Below are 16682 nucleotides of genomic sequence, written 5' to 3'. Positions count from 1 at the left end.
ACGAGGCAGTTAACCGGTAGGCCGTCATTGTAAATCAGAATTTGTTCTTTACTGACTTGCCTAGTAAAATAAACGTTCAACTTTAAATGTGTCTGTGTGTCTCAGGTTCTTAAGCTGCTGCCAGCGAAGGAGGAGAAGTTGGTATTCTGCCCAATGAGTGAGAAGCAGCAGCAGCTTTACCAGACCATGGTGGGCATGTTCAAGAAGTCTGCCATCGGAGAGAGTACGTACTGCACTGAACTGTAGGGAACTCTGGGATGAACTTTCTCCTAGGTACAGATCGGTTTCCCCTCCCTGTTCCTAACTCCAACCATTAGCGGGGAAAATGTCATATAGACCCAAAGTCATGATCTAGTGGCAGTTTCACCCTACTGTGTGTTACAGCAGTGTCGTGACACATTGGTGCCTCGTAACTAGCGCAATGTGATGGCAGATGAGATAACGGGGATAACGCTTTGTGTGGTCGGTGTCTTACATCCTGTGTCCTCAATTTAACTAAACTGTTTCTCTCACTCACACACACACCAATGGCTACCGTGTGTTGCCAAAGCAATGCAATTATAGTACAGTAAAGCAATTGAATAGATCAGTTACATTAATTTATACATTTCATTCCGTTCAATTCAATAAAATCTTTCACCCACCCACTCGCTCTCATTCTTTTCACGTGTGTAGAGAGAGAGCTGTGCAACGTGATGATGCAGCTGAGGAAGATGGCCAACCACCCTCTGCTCCACCGACAGTACTACACCACAGAGAGACTGGAGGCCATGAGTAGCCTCATGCTCAAGGTTGTTGCTTCATTTAATTTTGTGTTTGTCTGTTCTGGTTTATTCAGTAAATAATAGAGATAAAAGTCCCTCTCCTACGTAACCCTGTTGTTTACCACCCGTACCTGTTAAATCTGCTCTCTCTGTTTATATTCATCTCCTGTCTCTTCTCTCTATAATTGTTCTTTATGCCCCCCCCTAGGAGCCGACCCATTTTGATGCAGACCCAGTGCTGATCCAAGAGGACATGGCTGTGATGTCTGACTTTGAGCTCCACAGGCTGTGCCAGCAGTACTCGTCCTTGGACAAATACCAGCTGGGCAAAGACCTTCTACTGGACTCTGGGAAGTTTCACCTGCTCCAGACACTACTTGCCACGCTCAAGACCAAGGTAATGAGAGGAAGAGGGTGAGACGAGGAAGAGGGGCCATGTTTTAGCGCCGGGCTAAATGTCATGGTGTCTCCATATCACTGAATACAGTCCTGATCTGTGCCTTGCTGTGCTCTAATAACACATGATAGCGCTTTTCAAAGACTTAAACGTGCCGTCTCTGCAGGGAGACCGAGTAGTGCTCTTCAGTCAGTTCACCATGATGCTGGACATCCTAGAGATTCTGCTCAAACACCTGGGCCACCGCTACATCAGACTGGACGGCTCCACGCCCTTAGCAGACAGGTGGGTTCCGTCCAACATTGTATGTAAGTCTTTTGGCAGAGAGTGCAACTGGAGCCAAGGTAATTCATCACAAAAAGCTCTTAACTGGTAGTGGCCAATATTCAGAGACCGATGTTAGTGTATGTAGTAGTGTATGTAGTAGTGGTAGTGTATGTAGTAGTGGTAGTGTATGTAGTAGTGGTAGTGTGTGTAGTAGTGGTAGTGTATGTAGTAGTGGTAGTGTATGTAGTAGTGGTAGTGTGTGTAGTAGTGGTAGTGTGTGTAGTAGTGGTAGTGTGTGTAGTAGTGGTAGTGTGTGTAGAAGTGGTAGTGTGTGTAGAAGTGGTAGTGTATGTGGTAGTGTATGTAGTAGTGGTAGTGTGTGTAGTAGTGGTAGTGTGTGTAGTAGTGGTAGTGTGTGTGTGTAGTAGTGGTAGTGTGTGTGTGTAGTAGTGGTAGTGTGTGTGTGTAGTAGTGGTAGTGTGTGTGTGTAGTAGTGGTAGTGTGTGTGTGTAGTAGTGGTAGTGTGTGTGTGTAGTAGTGGTAGTGTGTGTGTGTAGTAGTGGTAGTGTGTGTGGTAGTGTGTGTGGTAGTGGTAGTGTGTGTGGTAGTGGTAGTGTGTGTAGTAGTGGTAGTGTGTGTAGTAGTGGTAGTGTGTGTAGTAGTGGTAGTGTGTGTAGTAGTGGTAGTGTGTGTGGTAGTGGTAGTGTGTGTGTGTGGTAGTGGTAGTGTGTGTGTGTAGTAGTGGTAGTGTGTGTGTGTAGTAGTGGTAGTGTGTGTGTGTAGTAGTGGTAGTGTGTGTGTAGTAGTGGTAGTGTGTGTAGTAGTGGTAGTGTGTGTGTGGTAGTGGTAGTGTGTGTGGTAGTGGTAGTGTGTGTGGTAGTGTGTGTGGTAGTGGTAGTGTGTGTAGTAGTGGTAGTGTGTGTGGTAGTGTGTGTAGTAGTGGTAGTGTGTGTAGTAGTGGTAGTGTGTGTAGAAGTGGTAGTGTGTGTAGTAGTGGTAGTGTGTGTAGTAGTGGTAGTGTGTGTAGTAGTGGTAGTGTGTGTAGTAGTGGTAGTGTGTGTAGTAGTGGTAGTGTGTGTAGTAGTGTGTGTAGTAGTGGTAGTGTGTGTAGTAGTGGTAGTGTGTGTAGAAGTGGTAGTGTATGTAGTAGTGGTAGTGTATGTGGTAGTGTATGTAGTAGTGGTAGTGTGTGTGTGGTAGTGGTAGTGTGTGTGGTAGTGGTAGTGTGTGTGGTAGTGTGTGTGGTAGTGGTAGTGTGTGTAGTAGTGGTAGTGTGTGTAGTAGTGGTAGTGTGTGTGGTAGTGTGTGTAGTAGTAGTAGTGGTAGTGTGTGTAGAAGTGGTAGTGTGTGTAGTAGTGGTAGTGTGTGTGGTAGTGGTAGTGTGTGTAGTAGTGGTAGTGTGTGTAGTAGTGGTAGTGTGTGTAGTAGTGGTAGTGTGTGTAGTAGTGGTAGTGTGTGTAGTAGTGGTAGTGTGTGTAGTAGTGTGTGTAGTAGTGGTAGTGTGTGTAGTAGTGGTAGTGTGTGTAGTAGTGGTAGTGTGTGTAGAAGTGGTAGTGTATGTAGTAGTGGTAGTGTATGTGGTAGTGTATGTAGTAGTGGTAGTGTGTGTAGAAGTGGTAGTGTGTGTAGAAGTGGTAGTGTGTGTAGTAGTGGTAGTGTATGTGGTAGTGTGTGTAGTAGTGGTAGTGTATGTAGTAGTGGTAGTGTGTGTAGTAGTGGTAGTGTGTGTAGAAGTGGTAGTGTGTGTAGAAGTGGTAGTGTGTGTAGTAGTGGTAGTGTATGTAGTAGTGGTAGTGTATGTAGTAGTGGTAGTGTGTGTAGAAGTGGTAGTGTGTGTAGAAGTGGTAGTGTGTGTAGAAGTGGTAGTGTGTGTAGAAGTGGTAGTGTGTGTAGTAGTGGTAGTGTGTGTAGTAGTGTATGTGGTAGTGTATGTGGTAGTAGTAGTGGTAGTGGTAGTGTATGTAGTAGTGGTAGTGTGTGTAGTAGTGGTAGTGTTAGTGGTAGTGTATGTGGTAGTGGTAGTGTGTGTAGTAGTGGTAGTGTGTGTAGTAGTGGTAGTGTGTGTGGTAGTGGTAGTGTGTGTGGTAGTGGTAGTGTGTGTGGTAGTAGTGGTAGTGTGTGTGGTAGTAGTGGTAGTGTGTGTGGTAGTAGTGGTAGTAGTGGTAGTGTGTGTAGTAGTGGTAGTAGTGGTAGTGTGTGTGTAGTAGTGGTAGTGTGTGTGTAGTAGTGGTAGTGTGTGTGTAGTAGTGGTAGTGTGTGTGTAGTAGTGGTAGTGTGTGTAGTAGTGTATGTATGTAGTGGTGTATGTATGTAGTGGTGTGTGTGTGTGTGTGTGTATGTAGTGCCGGTACAGAAACAGCAGAAAGCCATTGTTTTCCCCGGACCCACCTGTGTTTGGTGCAGGATCGTGCTGATTGATGACTACAACACAGACCCGGAAATCTTTGTGTTCCTGCTGTCGACGCGGGCCGGAGGCCTGGGTATCAACCTGACCTCGGCCAACGTGGTCATCATGCATGACATCGACTGCAACCCTTACAACGACAAACAGGCTGAGGACCGTTGCCACAGACTAGGGCAGACCAGGTGAGAGACACGAGAGCCGGGGGCGACAGACAGAAATGGGGGCAGACCAGGTGAGACACAGACAGGAAAGGGGGGGGCCCAGGTGAGACGGGCCCCCCCCCCTACTGACCCTAACCACATAATGCGGGCGGCCGGAGAGGGCTGGGCTGCATTATGGGGTTAGGGTCAGTAGTGAGAGATGGCTTGCTTAGAGACAAGTCTCTAGAAGTAGTGACGATAAGAGTTACCATGTGGTCCCACAAAAAAACCTGGCAAGTTATGAGACAATACTACAATACTCTTGTGATGAATGACTGGTGGTCCATGTCCTCCTACAGGACAGTCCAGGTGATTAAGCTGATCCAGAAGGACACCATAGAGGGCTGCATGCTGCAGCTGGGTCAGAAGAAACTCAAACTGGAGCAGGCCATGACTGCTGCCGAGGAGGGTAAGGACCTAGCACACATACAGACGCGCGCTTGACACACTCACTCCCACACACTCAACCCGGAAGTCCAGTGTCCATGGTCTCTCTTCTTTATGTAATAAATCAGTATCACATGTTGAGAAATGGAATCATCACTTAATCGTTTTGTGTTCGTGCCCAGGTGACGAGGGCACCATACCCGAGGACATGGCCTCTCTGCTCAAAGCATCACTGGGCCTGTGAGGATCTGGGATCCAGCCTGGAGCGTCACCCCCCAGGCACCACCGATTGACTGAAACTTGCCACGGATACTTGAATCCTCCTCCTGGAACTTTGTGGGTCTCCCTGCTCACACCACCCATGAGGCATGAGACACAGCTGTCCACTTCCAACAGTCTGGAATAGAGATGATAGGAGTGGATTGTTTGCCCCTGTTGACCGTGTCGTTGAGGCCACTCTGCTCTGTGCAGAACTAGGGATGTATTCATTAGGAACCAAACGAAAGCAAAAGGGCCAGAACGGGGAAGGACTAACCTGAACTTGTCCATTTAAGAAATGCTCGTTTTTGTTGCGGTTGTACTGTAAAACCCATGTCGAAGCTGTTACTTGGCCGTTTGTATTTTTTGTGTATGTCCTTGTTGCGACATCAACAGGGTTTGTCGAAACATTAAATAAAGATTTTAATATTTAATGGTTTATTTTTAAAGTACATTTGCAATCTTCATTTGGTCATGTCTGGCTATACTTCTACAGTAATGTGCCTCACATCAGTACTTCCTGCATATACACATTCCTCATTGCAGGGTAAGTTGTGGTTTGTGTTCAGTAAGCACGGAAATGCAAACACATTTGAAACTGAAACATTAAAATGAGAATTATTGGACCAATTCTAAGCTTCAGAACATTTCTCCTGTTTTGTCCCTACTGAACTGGGCTCAGGTTTTACAACTCTGTTGTAGGTCTGCTCTGGGATCAGGTTTTACAACTGTTGTAGGTCTGCTCTGGGTCCCTACTGAACTGGGCTCAGGTTTTAGAACTCTGTTGTAGGTCTGCACTGGATCCACTTAGCGATGTTCGGGATGGCCTCCACCCGGTCAGTCAGGCCACACAGGGCAGGATGGTGATCAGCAAAGCCCGGTCTCAGCACACTGAAGGTAGTGAAGCACACATGGCAGTACAGATCAGCCCAGGTCTCCTGCACCAAACAGAATAAGGTAAGGTATGTCAGACTATGGTGGCCACATTGAGCGAGGCAGTTGGAGAAACTGACATGGCTTGGTCCCAGATCTGTGTATGCTATCCTGTCAACTCAAACAGGACAATTGGCAGGTTTCCATTGACCCACCCAGGTTAATTCTACAAAAGCAATGTCTCAACAACAACAAAAATGACTGCAGATGAGACATTTTCTAAAGATCTACATTTCTGTTCGACAGGTGGATTATTTTATTTAGTCAAATTATGGAAACTAATTTTCAAATTATTGCTGAATAGTTTAAGGTATGCGAGGTAAATCCCGTAACTAAACACACCAATAAATGTAACCTGTAGTGTTGGTCCCATGTTTCATGAGCTGAAATACATCCTAAAAATGTTCCATGTGCACAAAATGCTTATTCTCAAATTTTGTATTTCCACCTGACAGGTGTGGCATATCAAGAAGCTGAGTTAACAGAATCAATACACAGGTGCACCTTGTGCTGGGGGCAATAAAGGCACAGTTTTGTCAATACAATGCCACAGATGGTCAAGTTTTGCAGGAGCATGCAATTGACATGCTGACTGCAGGAATGTCCACCAGAACTATTGCCAGAGAATGTTCATTTCTCTACCATACAGTAAGTTGCGCACCCCCGCACCTTCCAGTACACTATACTACAGCATTTCTCAACTTTTACTTTACCAGTAACTAATGAAACGTAGTCCTCTCTTTTTAACCAGCTGATTAAGACATACAACTCACCACTAACTGAGCCTCTACCTCCCTGTTGTGCAGTCGGTCTCTGCTGTCAAGCTTTGTCTGTCTTTCTCCTTCCTTCTCCAAAAAATTGTTAAACAAATCTAAATATATTTTAGATTCTTCAAAGTAGCCACACTTTTGCCTTGACAGCTTTGCACACTTGGCATTCTCAACCAGCTTCACCTGGAATGCTTTTCCAACAGTCTTGAAGGAGTTCCCACAAATGCTGAGCACTTGTTGGCTGCTTTTCCTTAACTTTGCGGTCCAACTCATCCCAAAGCATCTCAATTGGGTTGAGGCCAGGTCATTTGATGCAGCACTCTATCACTCTCCTTCTTGGTCAAATAGCCCTGACACAGCCTGGAGGTGCGTTGGGTCATTGTCCTGTTGAAAAACAAATGATAGTCCCACTAAGCGCAAACCAGATAGGATGGCGTATCACTGCAGAATACTGTGGTAGAAATTCTGGTTAAGTGTGCCCTGAATTCTAAATAAATCACTGAGTGTCACCAGTAAAGCATCCCCACACCATCACACCACCTCCATGCTTCACGGTGGGAACCACACATGCGGAGATCATCCGTTCACCTACTCTGTGTCTCACAAAGACACGACAGAACCAAAAATCTAAATTTGGACTCAGACCAAAGGATTGATTAACACCGGTCTAATGTCCATTGCTCGTGTTTCTTGGCCGAAGGTAGTGGTTTCTTTGCAGCAATTCGACCATGACCGTGTACACACACACACACAGTTGAAGTCAAGTTTACACACACGTTAGTCAAATACATTTAAACTTTTTCCAATTCCTGACATTTAATCCAAGTAAAAATTCCCTGTCTTGGGTCAGTTAGGATCACCACTTTATTTTAAGAATGTGACATGTCAGAATAATAGTGATTTATTTCAGCTTTTATTTCTTTCATCACATTCCCAGTGGGTCAGAAGTTTACATACACTCAATTAGTATTTGGTATCATTGCCTTTAAATTGTTTAACTTGGGTCAAACGTTTTGGGTAGCCTTCCACAATAAGTTGGGTGAATTTTGGCCCCTTCCTCCTGACAGCGCTGGTGTAACTGAGTCAGGTTTGTAAGGCCTCCTTGCGCGCACACGCTTTTTCAGTTCTGCCCACAAATATTATATGGGACTGAGGTCAGGGCTTTGTGATGTCCACTCCACTACCTTGACTTTGTTTTCCTTAAGCCATTTTCCACAACTTTGGAAGTATGCTTGGGGTCATTGTCCATCTGGAAAACCCATTTTTGACCAAGCTTTAACTTCCTGACTGATGTCTTGATGTTGCGTCAATATATCCACATAATTTTCAATCCTCAATGATGCCATCTATTTTGTGAAGTGCACCAGTCCCTCCTGCAGCAAAGCACCCCCACAACATGACGCTGCCACCCCGTGCTTCACGGTTGGGTTGATGTTCTTCGGCTTGCAAGCCTCCCCCTTTTTCCTCCAAACATAACAATGGTCATTATTATTATACCTTTATTTCAACAAGGAACACCGACTGAGACCAAGGTCTCTTGAAACAGCTGGGCCCTGCGTATAAATGTTTACACATACATTATGGCCAAACAGTTATATTTTTAGCGCCTCCTGGGTGGCACAGTGGTCTAAGGCAGTGCTAGCTGTGCCACCAGAGATCCTGGGAGGTCCATGGGGCGGCGCACATTTGGCCCAGCGTCGTTCCGGGTTAGGGAGGTTTTGGCCGGCTGGGATATCCTTGTCTCATCTCACACTATTGTTAACTTCTTGGTGACGGGGCAGTATTTTAACGTCCGGATGAAATGCATGCCCAAATTCAACTGCCTGGTACTCATCCCCAGAAGATAAGATATGCATATTATTAGATATATTATTAGATTTGGATAGAAAACACGCTGAAGTTTCTAAAACTGTTTGAATCATGTCTGAGAGTAACAGAACGTATGTAGCAGGCGAAACCCCAAGGAAAAAAACATTCAGATTTTTTTTGGTTTGGAGGTCACTCTCTTTTCAATGGGTTTTCATTGGGAATCCAGATTTCTAAGGGTCCTTCTTGCAGTTCCTATCGCTTCCAATGGTTGTCAGTCTTTAGAAATTGGTTGAGGTTTTTTCTTTGTGTAATGAAGAAGTAGCCCTGTTCAAAATGAGGGTCACTTCAAGTGTACTGTTTGATAGAGGCGCGTGACCAGAAAGCTAGCGTCAGTTTTTCTTCCTGTATTGAACACAGATCATGCCATCTTCACTTTTATTGATTTATTTACGTAAAAAAATACCTAAAGTTGTATTACAAAAGTAGTTTGAAATGTTTCCAGGTAACTTTTGAGATATTTTGTAGTCAAGTTGTGCAAGTTGGAACCGGTGTTTTTCTGGATCAAACGCGCCAAATAAATGGACATTTTGGATATATATCGACGGAATTAATCAAACAAAAGGACCATTTGTGATGTTTATGGGACATATTGGAGTGCCAACAAAAGAAGCTCGTCAAAGATAAGGCATGATTTATATTTTTATTTCTGCGTTTTGTGTCGCGCCTGCAGGGTTGAAATATGTTTTCTCTTTGTTTACGGAGGTGCTACCCTCATAATAGCATTGTTTGCTTTCGCCGAAAAGCCTTTCTGAAATCTGACATGTTGGCTGGATTCACAACACGTGTAGCTTTAATTTGGTATCTTACATGTGTTATTTCATGAAAGTTAGATTTTTATAGTAATTTATTTGAAATTGGTGCTAGCGCCCCACATCCCAGAGAGTTTAAACTATTTTAAATGTTGGAAGATAATGATGAAATAATTCCACTCTGAAACCTTATGACTGTATGAAATTGATTAGAATCATACAATTGTTTTGTGTAGTTTTACTCAGTAAAATTATAATAAATTATGTGTGTAATTTTAGTCAGAATTCTCGTAAAACAATATTTGTACAATATGTCTATGGTTGAAAAAATAGTTTTAATGACTCCAACCTAAGTGTATGTAAACTTCCGACTTCAACTCTCTCCCTCGATATGATATCCTCTTGGTGCACCCATCCTTTTAGCGGGATAATTGTCATCAACTTCCGCTGAATTGCAGAGCGCCAAATTCAAATTAAATTACAAAAAATATAACATTTTCATGAAATCACAAGTGCAATATAGCAAAACAAAGCTTAGCTTGTTGTTAATCCACCTGGCGTGTCAGATTTCAATAAAGCTTTTCGGCGAAAGCATAACAAGCGTTTGTGTAAGGACATCTCTCTCAGTAGACAAAATATTACAAACAGCTAGCAGCCAAGTAGATTGGTCACGAAAGTCAGAAAAGCAACAAATCAAATCGCTTACCTTTGATCTTCAGATGTTTGCACTCACGAGACTCCCAGTTACACAATAAATGCTCCTTTTGCGCCATAAAGATTATTTTTATATTCAAAATACCTCCATTTGTTTGGCGCGTTATGTTCAGAAATCCACAGGCTCGAGCAGTCACGACATTGCAGACAAATTCCAAATAGTATCCGTAAAGTGCATAGAAAGATGTCAAATGTTTTTTTATAATCAATCCTCAGGTTGTTTTTACAATATATAATCAATAATGTCAACTGGAATGTAGCTTCTTCCATAGGCGAGAGAAAGAAAATGGCTGTTGCGCATGAAAAACTCTGCTGGCACCCAGCCATCCACTGACGCGATGGGTTCTTTCTTGCTAATTTTTCAAAATAAAAGCCTGAAACTATGTTCAAAGACTGATCACAGCATGAGCAAGCCATAGGAAAAGAAATCTGGTTGATATCCCTTTAAATGGAGCGAATGCAGGCTGGTTTGATTTTCTTCAGGTTTTTGCCTGCAATATCAGTTCTGTTATACTCACAGACAATATTTTAACAGTTTTGGAAACTTTAGAGTGTTTTCTATCCTAATCTGACAATTATATGCATATTCTAGATTCTGGGCATGAGAAATAGGTAGTTTCATTTTGGGTACGTTTTTCATCCAAAAATCTAAATACTGCTCCCCTAGTCTCAAGAGGATATAGATAGATAGATATAGATCTAACAGACATATCTTAATATCCACTGTTGAGTATAAAGTACCAGTCAAAAGTTTGGACACTTACTCATTCCAGGTTATTTGTTTTATTTTTTTTTACATTTCAAAGTCCTTGACATTTTTTGGATTGACTGACCTTCATGTCTTAAAGTAATGATGGGCTGTTGTTTCTCTTTGCTTAGTTTAGCTGTTCTTGCCAAGAGTGTGCAAAGCTGTCATCAAGGCAAAGGGTGGCTACTTTGAAGAATCTCAAATATATTTAGATTTATTTAACGCTTTTTGTGGTTACTACCATGATTGATGTCTTCACTATTATTCTACAATGTAGACAATAGTCAAATAAAGAAAAACCCTTGAATGAGTAGGTGTGTCCAAACTTTAGGAGGACAGGTTCATTGTAATGGCTGGAATGGAATCTATGGAATGGTACCAAACATCCAACACATGGGAATAACTCTTCCGTTGATGCTGTTACAATGAGCCCATAGTCCTATAGCTCCTCACACCATTTAGATGACTCATGAGACATGTTAACAAACCGATGTCATTGGCCAAAATTATGGGACTGAATTACAGTGGAGAGCCCCCCTCCTTTCAACTTACCGAATCACCCACTAACCACTTCCTGTCTCCCAAATGACACTGGAGATGGTCCAGTAACTTGGGGGCGTGGCTTTGGAAAAGCATGTCAATCTTCTGTGTCTGTAGAACAAAACAGGGTTCTCACTCAGGTGAGCACTGTGAATCATTCAGCATGCAGAGGTTGAGCCCCACTGTGGTTTAAACTAAAGTCACTATTAATGACTTGATTTCTTGGGATGGGTTTCCCTGACAAAAAAAACATCTGTCCTGGAAAAAAGGAAATGGAGATTCTCCATTGAGAATGCTATTTATTTGAGGAGTGGTCATAAGTGTACAGTGTCCTAGACACAGATTATGTTATGAATGATTGTCAAGGCATTGTCAAACACTTCATGAACATCTCTCTGATCCAGTCCTAAATGGACCACTAGACCCTATGCACTTGTTGAGATCTGGGAGAATTAGCTAATAGCTCTACCTTGCCTTCTGATAGGCTAGCACTAGATGGAGGTTTTCGCATATCAAATCCTCTTAGATCTTCATAACTGCGTAGGGCATACTGTGCACTTGGAAGGTATTCAAACCCCTGGACTTTTTCCACATTTTGTTACGTTAGACTTTTAAATTGATTAAATAGAACATTTTCCTCAACAATCTACACACAATACCCCATATTGACAAAGCAAAAAACTTTTATACATTTTTGCACATTTATATAAAATGAAATACCTTATTTACGTAAGTATTCAGACCCTTTGCTATGAGACTCAACATGGAGCTCAGGTGCATCCTGTTAACACTGATCATCCTTGATGTTTCTACAACTTTATTGGAGTCCACCTGTGGTAAATTAAATTGATTGGACATGATTTGGAAAGGCACACATGTCTATCTATATAAGCTCCCACAGTTGTGCATGTCTGAGCAAAAACCCAAGCTATGAGGTTGTCCGTAGAGCTCAAAGACAGGATTGTATTGAGACACAGATCTGGGGAAGGGTACCAAGACATTTCTGCAGCATTGAAGGTCCCAAAGAACACAATGGCCTCCATCATTCTTAAATTAAAGGAGTTTGGAACCACCAAGACTCTTCCTCGAGCTGGCCGCCCAGTCAGGGAGGTGACCAAGAACTTGATGGTCATTCTAACAGAGCTCCAGAGTTCCTCTGTGGAGATGAAGAACCTTCCAGAAGGACAAACATCTCTGCAGCACTCCACCAAATCAGGCCTTTATGGTAGAATGGCCAGACGGAAGCCACTCCTCAGTAAAAGGCACATGACAGACCGCTTGGAGTTTGCCAAAAGGCACCTAAAGGACTCTGAACATGAGAAACAAGATTCTCTGGTCTGATGAAAACAAGATTGAGCTCTTTGGCCTGAATGCCAAGAGTCACATCTGGAGGAAACCTGGCACCATCCCTATGGTGAAGCATGGTGGTGGCAGCATCATGCTGTGGGGATGTTTTTTAGCGGCAGGGACTGGGAGACTAGTCAGGATCAAGGGAAAGATGAAGGGAGCGAAGTACAGAGAGATCCTTGATGAAAACCTGCTCCAGGGTGCTCAGGACCTCAGACTGCGGCAAAGGTTCACCTTCCAACAGGACAACAACCCTAAGCACACAGCCAAGACAATGCAGGAGTGGCTTCGGGACAAGTCTCAATGTCCTTGAATGGCCCAGTCAGAGCCTGGACTTGAACCTGATCTAACATCTCTGGAGAGACCTGAAAATAGCTGTGTACCGATGCTCCCCATCCAACCTGACAGAGCTTGAGAGGATCTGCAGAGAAGAATCGGAGAAACTCCCCAAATACAGGTGTGCCAAGCTTGTAGCGTCATACCCAAGAAGACTCGAGGCTGTAACAGCTGCCAAAGGTGCTTCAACAAAGTACTGAGTCAAGGGTCTGAATACTTATGTAAGTGTGATATGTCTAGGTTTGTAAATTAGAAAAAATTTATACAAACCATTTTTTTCTTTGTCATTACGGGGTATTGTGTATAAGGAAAAAAAACGATATAATCATATTTTAGAATAAGGCTGCAACGTAACAAAATGTGGAAAAGGTCACAGGGTCTGAATACTTTCTGAATGGACTGTAAGTGTCGATTTGGGATTGGGTGTCTGTGCCTTTCCTACTTTGATCTGTGGGTTGTCCTCTCTCCATGGGATTAAGAGGGTGAAGTCGTTGAGAGTGTCGACCAGAGCGTCTGCCTGGGCCTCGGCTAGTCTGCTGTTACCCACAAGTCCTGGGGGAAAAAACAGTTGCGCCACCGGGGAATGAACACAGTTGTTACTAAAGCACAGTGGCTACCGAGTTCCCAAGCGTTTTATGTTCCTCTCTTGCCTTTTAAATTTCATTAAATGCAAGAGGAGAACAGAACGTTCTGGAATATCCTCTTCTTCTTGCTACTTGACCTGTTTCACAATAACAAGATTATTAAATATATTGTTAAAAGATCCAGTGCAGTTTCCTGTGTTGTGTATATGCCTGAAATTTCAGCCTGTTTTGGGGGGGATGGAGTTTTGGCCTGCCTGGTGACATCACCAGGTGGTAAATCATTTTAATAGACCAATAAGAAAGAGATCCAAACCTCTATGCCAATAACAGTTAGTTTTCCCCTCCCCACTCAGACCAGTCCAAGCTAAATTATTGCTTGAGAAATTGCTCTTGCTAAGAAGCAATTTCTTTCTTTTTTACAATTTTGATTGAAAACAATCGCAGTAAGGTACTCGATTGTTGACCAGAAATGATTTGATATCGAGATAAAAATGTGCAGTAGGGGCCTTTAAGATCTGAGCTGTGCATGTTGGGGAATACTAGTCATTACTAGCATACAGTAGTTGGCTACCGTTCAAATATAGGATTATAATATAAGACACATCTCCGTCACAACGGAGGACCGAGCCTTCTGCTCCCTTGCCCCTAGTCTATGGAATGCTCTCCCTGGCCATCTGAGAGTCACTGCATCAATCTGAACTTTTAAAAACAGGCCATGAAACACACTTCTACAGACTTTCTTATAGTCTTCATCTTTTTAGCACCTAGCCTATTATTGCTATTTCCTGCCTTGATTCAAAATGTTTTTATTGTATTTTTGCCTATGTAGAGCTTTGAGAACACTAATGAAAAGCACTTTACAATTTAAATGTATTAGTCTATATTATTATTACCTGCTTCCTTTGCCAGGAACCGTGCAATGGCCAGACTCTGGGTCAGAGGGAGTCCATTCACCTCTAGCACTGGGAGCTTTCCTAATGGAAAGGCTGAGAGAGCGATAATAAGTATGTTGTTGTTCGTCATCAACACTTCTAACCAGAAGATGGAAAATATCAGTGTTGTGTTTGAGACCACCTAAAGTGAGACCGATTCGAGACAGGAGCAAATCGAATCGGAGTCAAAACCAAAGACCGTGAGGGGGGGCAAGGGGACCGAGACCGAGTCAAGACCAGAAGAATGTGAGTCCAATTCAAGACCAGAAGAATGTGAGTCCAATTCAAGACCAGAAGAATGTGAGTCCAATTCAAGACCATGATTGTAATTTTGTCAAATCGCCACCATAAGAGGTAAAAATGTCCAGTATTTCTGTGTTCATATTTCAAAAGAACATATGGATTCTTTATGCATTCAGAATGGTGAAAGAAATGCATGCTGGGGACAAATAGAGAGTCACTTTACAAACGCTCACTGACCCAAACAGGTCTATAATAGATAAAAAGACCAAACATGTTACAACTTCCCCCGGTCTCCCCTTACTAATAGTGAGTGTGCCACTTTCAAACAATTTCCCAAGTGCAGTAATGCTATGAGTAAAGTAAGTCCAGGTCCAGGTTTCAATAGGTGATAAGATATTGTGTGATAAAACCCTTACAAAAAAAGATTACCGTTTTGAAACTGCAGTTCCTGCAGTTGACTTTGGTAATTTGAATGCAGTAAATGCAGAATTACTGCAGTTGAACTGAAGCTTTACTGCATTTTACTGCACTTTACTGCAATCTTTTTTCGTAATTTAAGGGGTGAGGATATTTTGACTGACTAACGGTTTTATGCACTGACTGAATGGGAGCTGATAATGAGTATTTTTTACTGGGCTGGTCTCTGGAAGAAATTAGTATCTAGGTTTCCATCCAATTGACGACAGATTTTCATGCGAATATTCTAAAATCAGCATAACGAAAATATGCACATTTCCCTCTGTAACGGATGTGAAACGGCTAGCTTAGTTAGCGTGGGCGCTAAATAGCGTTTCAATCAGTGACGTCACTTGCTCTGAGACCTTGAAGTAGTAGTTCCCCTTGCTCTGCAAGGGCCGCGGCTTTTGTGGAGCGATGAGTAACGACGCTTCGTAGGCGTCAGTTGTTGATGTGTGCAGAAGGTCCCTGGTTCGCGCCCGGGTATGGGCGAGGGGACGGTCTAAAGTTATACTGTTACACCTCCAGTGGTGTGTTTCCACCAAATTGATTTGTACCGAATACAAATCTAAAGTTCAATGTGTTTCCATCGAATTTTCAACTCTAAACTATACCAAATATGCCGACTCTGGTCTGTCTATGCACATGCGCTCTAGTCAACAGCTCGCAGACAGTGCAGGAAGGGTAGTCTACATGATGAGATTATGGATAAGAGCGAGAACGGCAGTCAAGCATCGACCACCATGTCACCAGAATAAGACCCTCGATATTTATTGGAAAGCAGCATCAAAGTCATAGCGTGCACGTTCAACACCCTGTCAAATTCATAATGTACTGTGTATCTATAGCCTAATAAACTGCCTCGTTTCCCGAGTCGTAGTGTACGACCACACACCATGTATGCTTTCCTTCGATATGATAGTTATTATAACATTTTTTTGCGCAAATAAGCTTTTCCAACGCTATTTCTCGCTTGTTACATTTACTAACACAAAAAATATCCCATCATGTCTAATGAACAAATTATCTGTAGGAAAATTATAAAATTGTAACGAAACTTCATGTTTCCATCACTGCTGTCTTGATTTTTTTAATATATACGATATGACTTCACTTTCATACTGACCGAGTAAAATGTATCCGACAACGAGATTGAGACCGAGTCTCACTGGTCACAGACGTCAGTCAGTTCAACGTTAAGTTTTGATGTACATTTGGTTGAGTTGTAAACTAACGTGAATTCAACAAATATTTCACCATGTTATTGCATTTAAGTTAAAAGTTGGGTGAAAATACTAACTTCCCTTACGTTGGTGACTTTTCCACGTTGATTCAAACATTCCCCCGAGTTGGTACCTACAACACTGGAAATCGGGGCCATACCAGGGTAAATAGGGGTCGGGATCATAAAGTCCATACAGTCACATACCGATTTTTTCTCATAGCTCCTCTATTAGCTCATAACTCCTCAGTAGCTAATTGTCTTGTCAATGTGATTGAAGTGATCTGCTTACTAAAACATTACTCACTCTTCTTGATCGATGGCCAGTCTCTCCACTCTACCCGTCGATCCTCGAAGGCTATTCCAGCATAGGCAAAGATATACCGAGGCAGCTCTGCTCTACCTCGCATGTTGAAATAGGTGAGCTTGTAGGATGTCATTGCTCCTGCGGAGTTGGAATGCAGTTTGAAAGGTTATGCAGTGCAATTGTGAGTGAGGATAAGTGATCCACCCCCGAACTGAGACCTGGTGACCCATATGTGTATGAATAAGGCGACTTCGA

The 16682-nt window shown here is 42.9% G+C and overlaps 2 protein-coding genes across 4 annotated transcripts in view; one reads left to right on the top strand and one right to left on the bottom strand.

Moving 5' to 3' along the window:
* Positions 1–5111, top strand: part of LOC110525249 (SWI/SNF-related matrix-associated actin-dependent regulator of chromatin subfamily A containing DEAD/H box 1A) — a 25872-nt gene extending 20761 nt beyond the window's left edge. For both annotated transcript variants that reach the window (XM_036979365.2, XM_036979364.2), the window contains exons 17-23: positions 106–223; positions 676–791; positions 973–1161; positions 1328–1446; positions 3832–4014; positions 4332–4441; positions 4602–5111. In XM_036979365.2, the coding sequence (XP_036835260.2) occupies positions 106–223; positions 676–791; positions 973–1161; positions 1328–1446; positions 3832–4014; positions 4332–4441; positions 4602–4663 (897 nt within the window). In that variant the 3' untranslated portion in view covers positions 4664–5111. The remainder of the gene's footprint in view (positions 1–105; positions 224–675; positions 792–972; positions 1162–1327; positions 1447–3831; positions 4015–4331; positions 4442–4601) is intronic.
* Positions 5093–16682, bottom strand: LOC110525250 (hematopoietic prostaglandin D synthase). Of its 2 annotated transcripts, XM_021605223.3 has the most exons (5): positions 16428–16681; positions 14161–14253; positions 13126–13235; positions 11013–11111; positions 5093–5615 (listed from the first exon to the last, which is right to left on the bottom strand). In XM_021605223.3, exons 1-5 carry the CDS (start codon positions 16558–16560, stop codon positions 5451–5453), a joined length of 600 nt encoding a protein of 199 aa, XP_021460898.1. In that variant the 5' UTR covers positions 16561–16681; the 3' UTR covers positions 5093–5450. The 2 variants fall into 2 exon arrangements, with proteins under 2 accessions (XP_021460898.1, XP_021460900.1); XM_021605225.3 differs by lacking the exon at positions 14161–14253 and having other exon boundaries at positions 5451–5615; positions 16428–16682.

The sequence above is a fragment of the Oncorhynchus mykiss genome, chromosome 6 (genome assembly GCF_057628025.1).
Source record: "Oncorhynchus mykiss isolate SJ-2025 chromosome 6, ASM5762802v1, whole genome shotgun sequence".
Lineage (NCBI taxonomy): Eukaryota > Metazoa > Chordata > Actinopteri > Salmoniformes > Salmonidae > Oncorhynchus > Oncorhynchus mykiss.
This window is presented reverse-complemented; position numbering and strand designations above follow the sequence as displayed.

What these genes read in the sequence shown, in the direction of transcription:
- LOC110525250 (XM_021605223.3), bottom strand. Translation starts at nt 16,560, where the DNA reads ATGACATCCTACAAGCTCACCTATTTCAACATGCGAGGTAGAGCAGAG. An exon ending in GTTCCTGGCAAAGGAAGCAG is followed by an intron (nt 13,236 to 14,160) that starts GTAATAATAATA and finishes TTTTTCCCCCAG; the next exon opens with GACTTGTGGGTAACAGCAGA. An exon ending in AGGACAACCCACAGATCAAA is followed by an intron (nt 11,112 to 13,125) that starts GTAGGAAAGGCA and finishes TTTGTTCTACAG; the next exon opens with ACACAGAAGATTGACATGCT.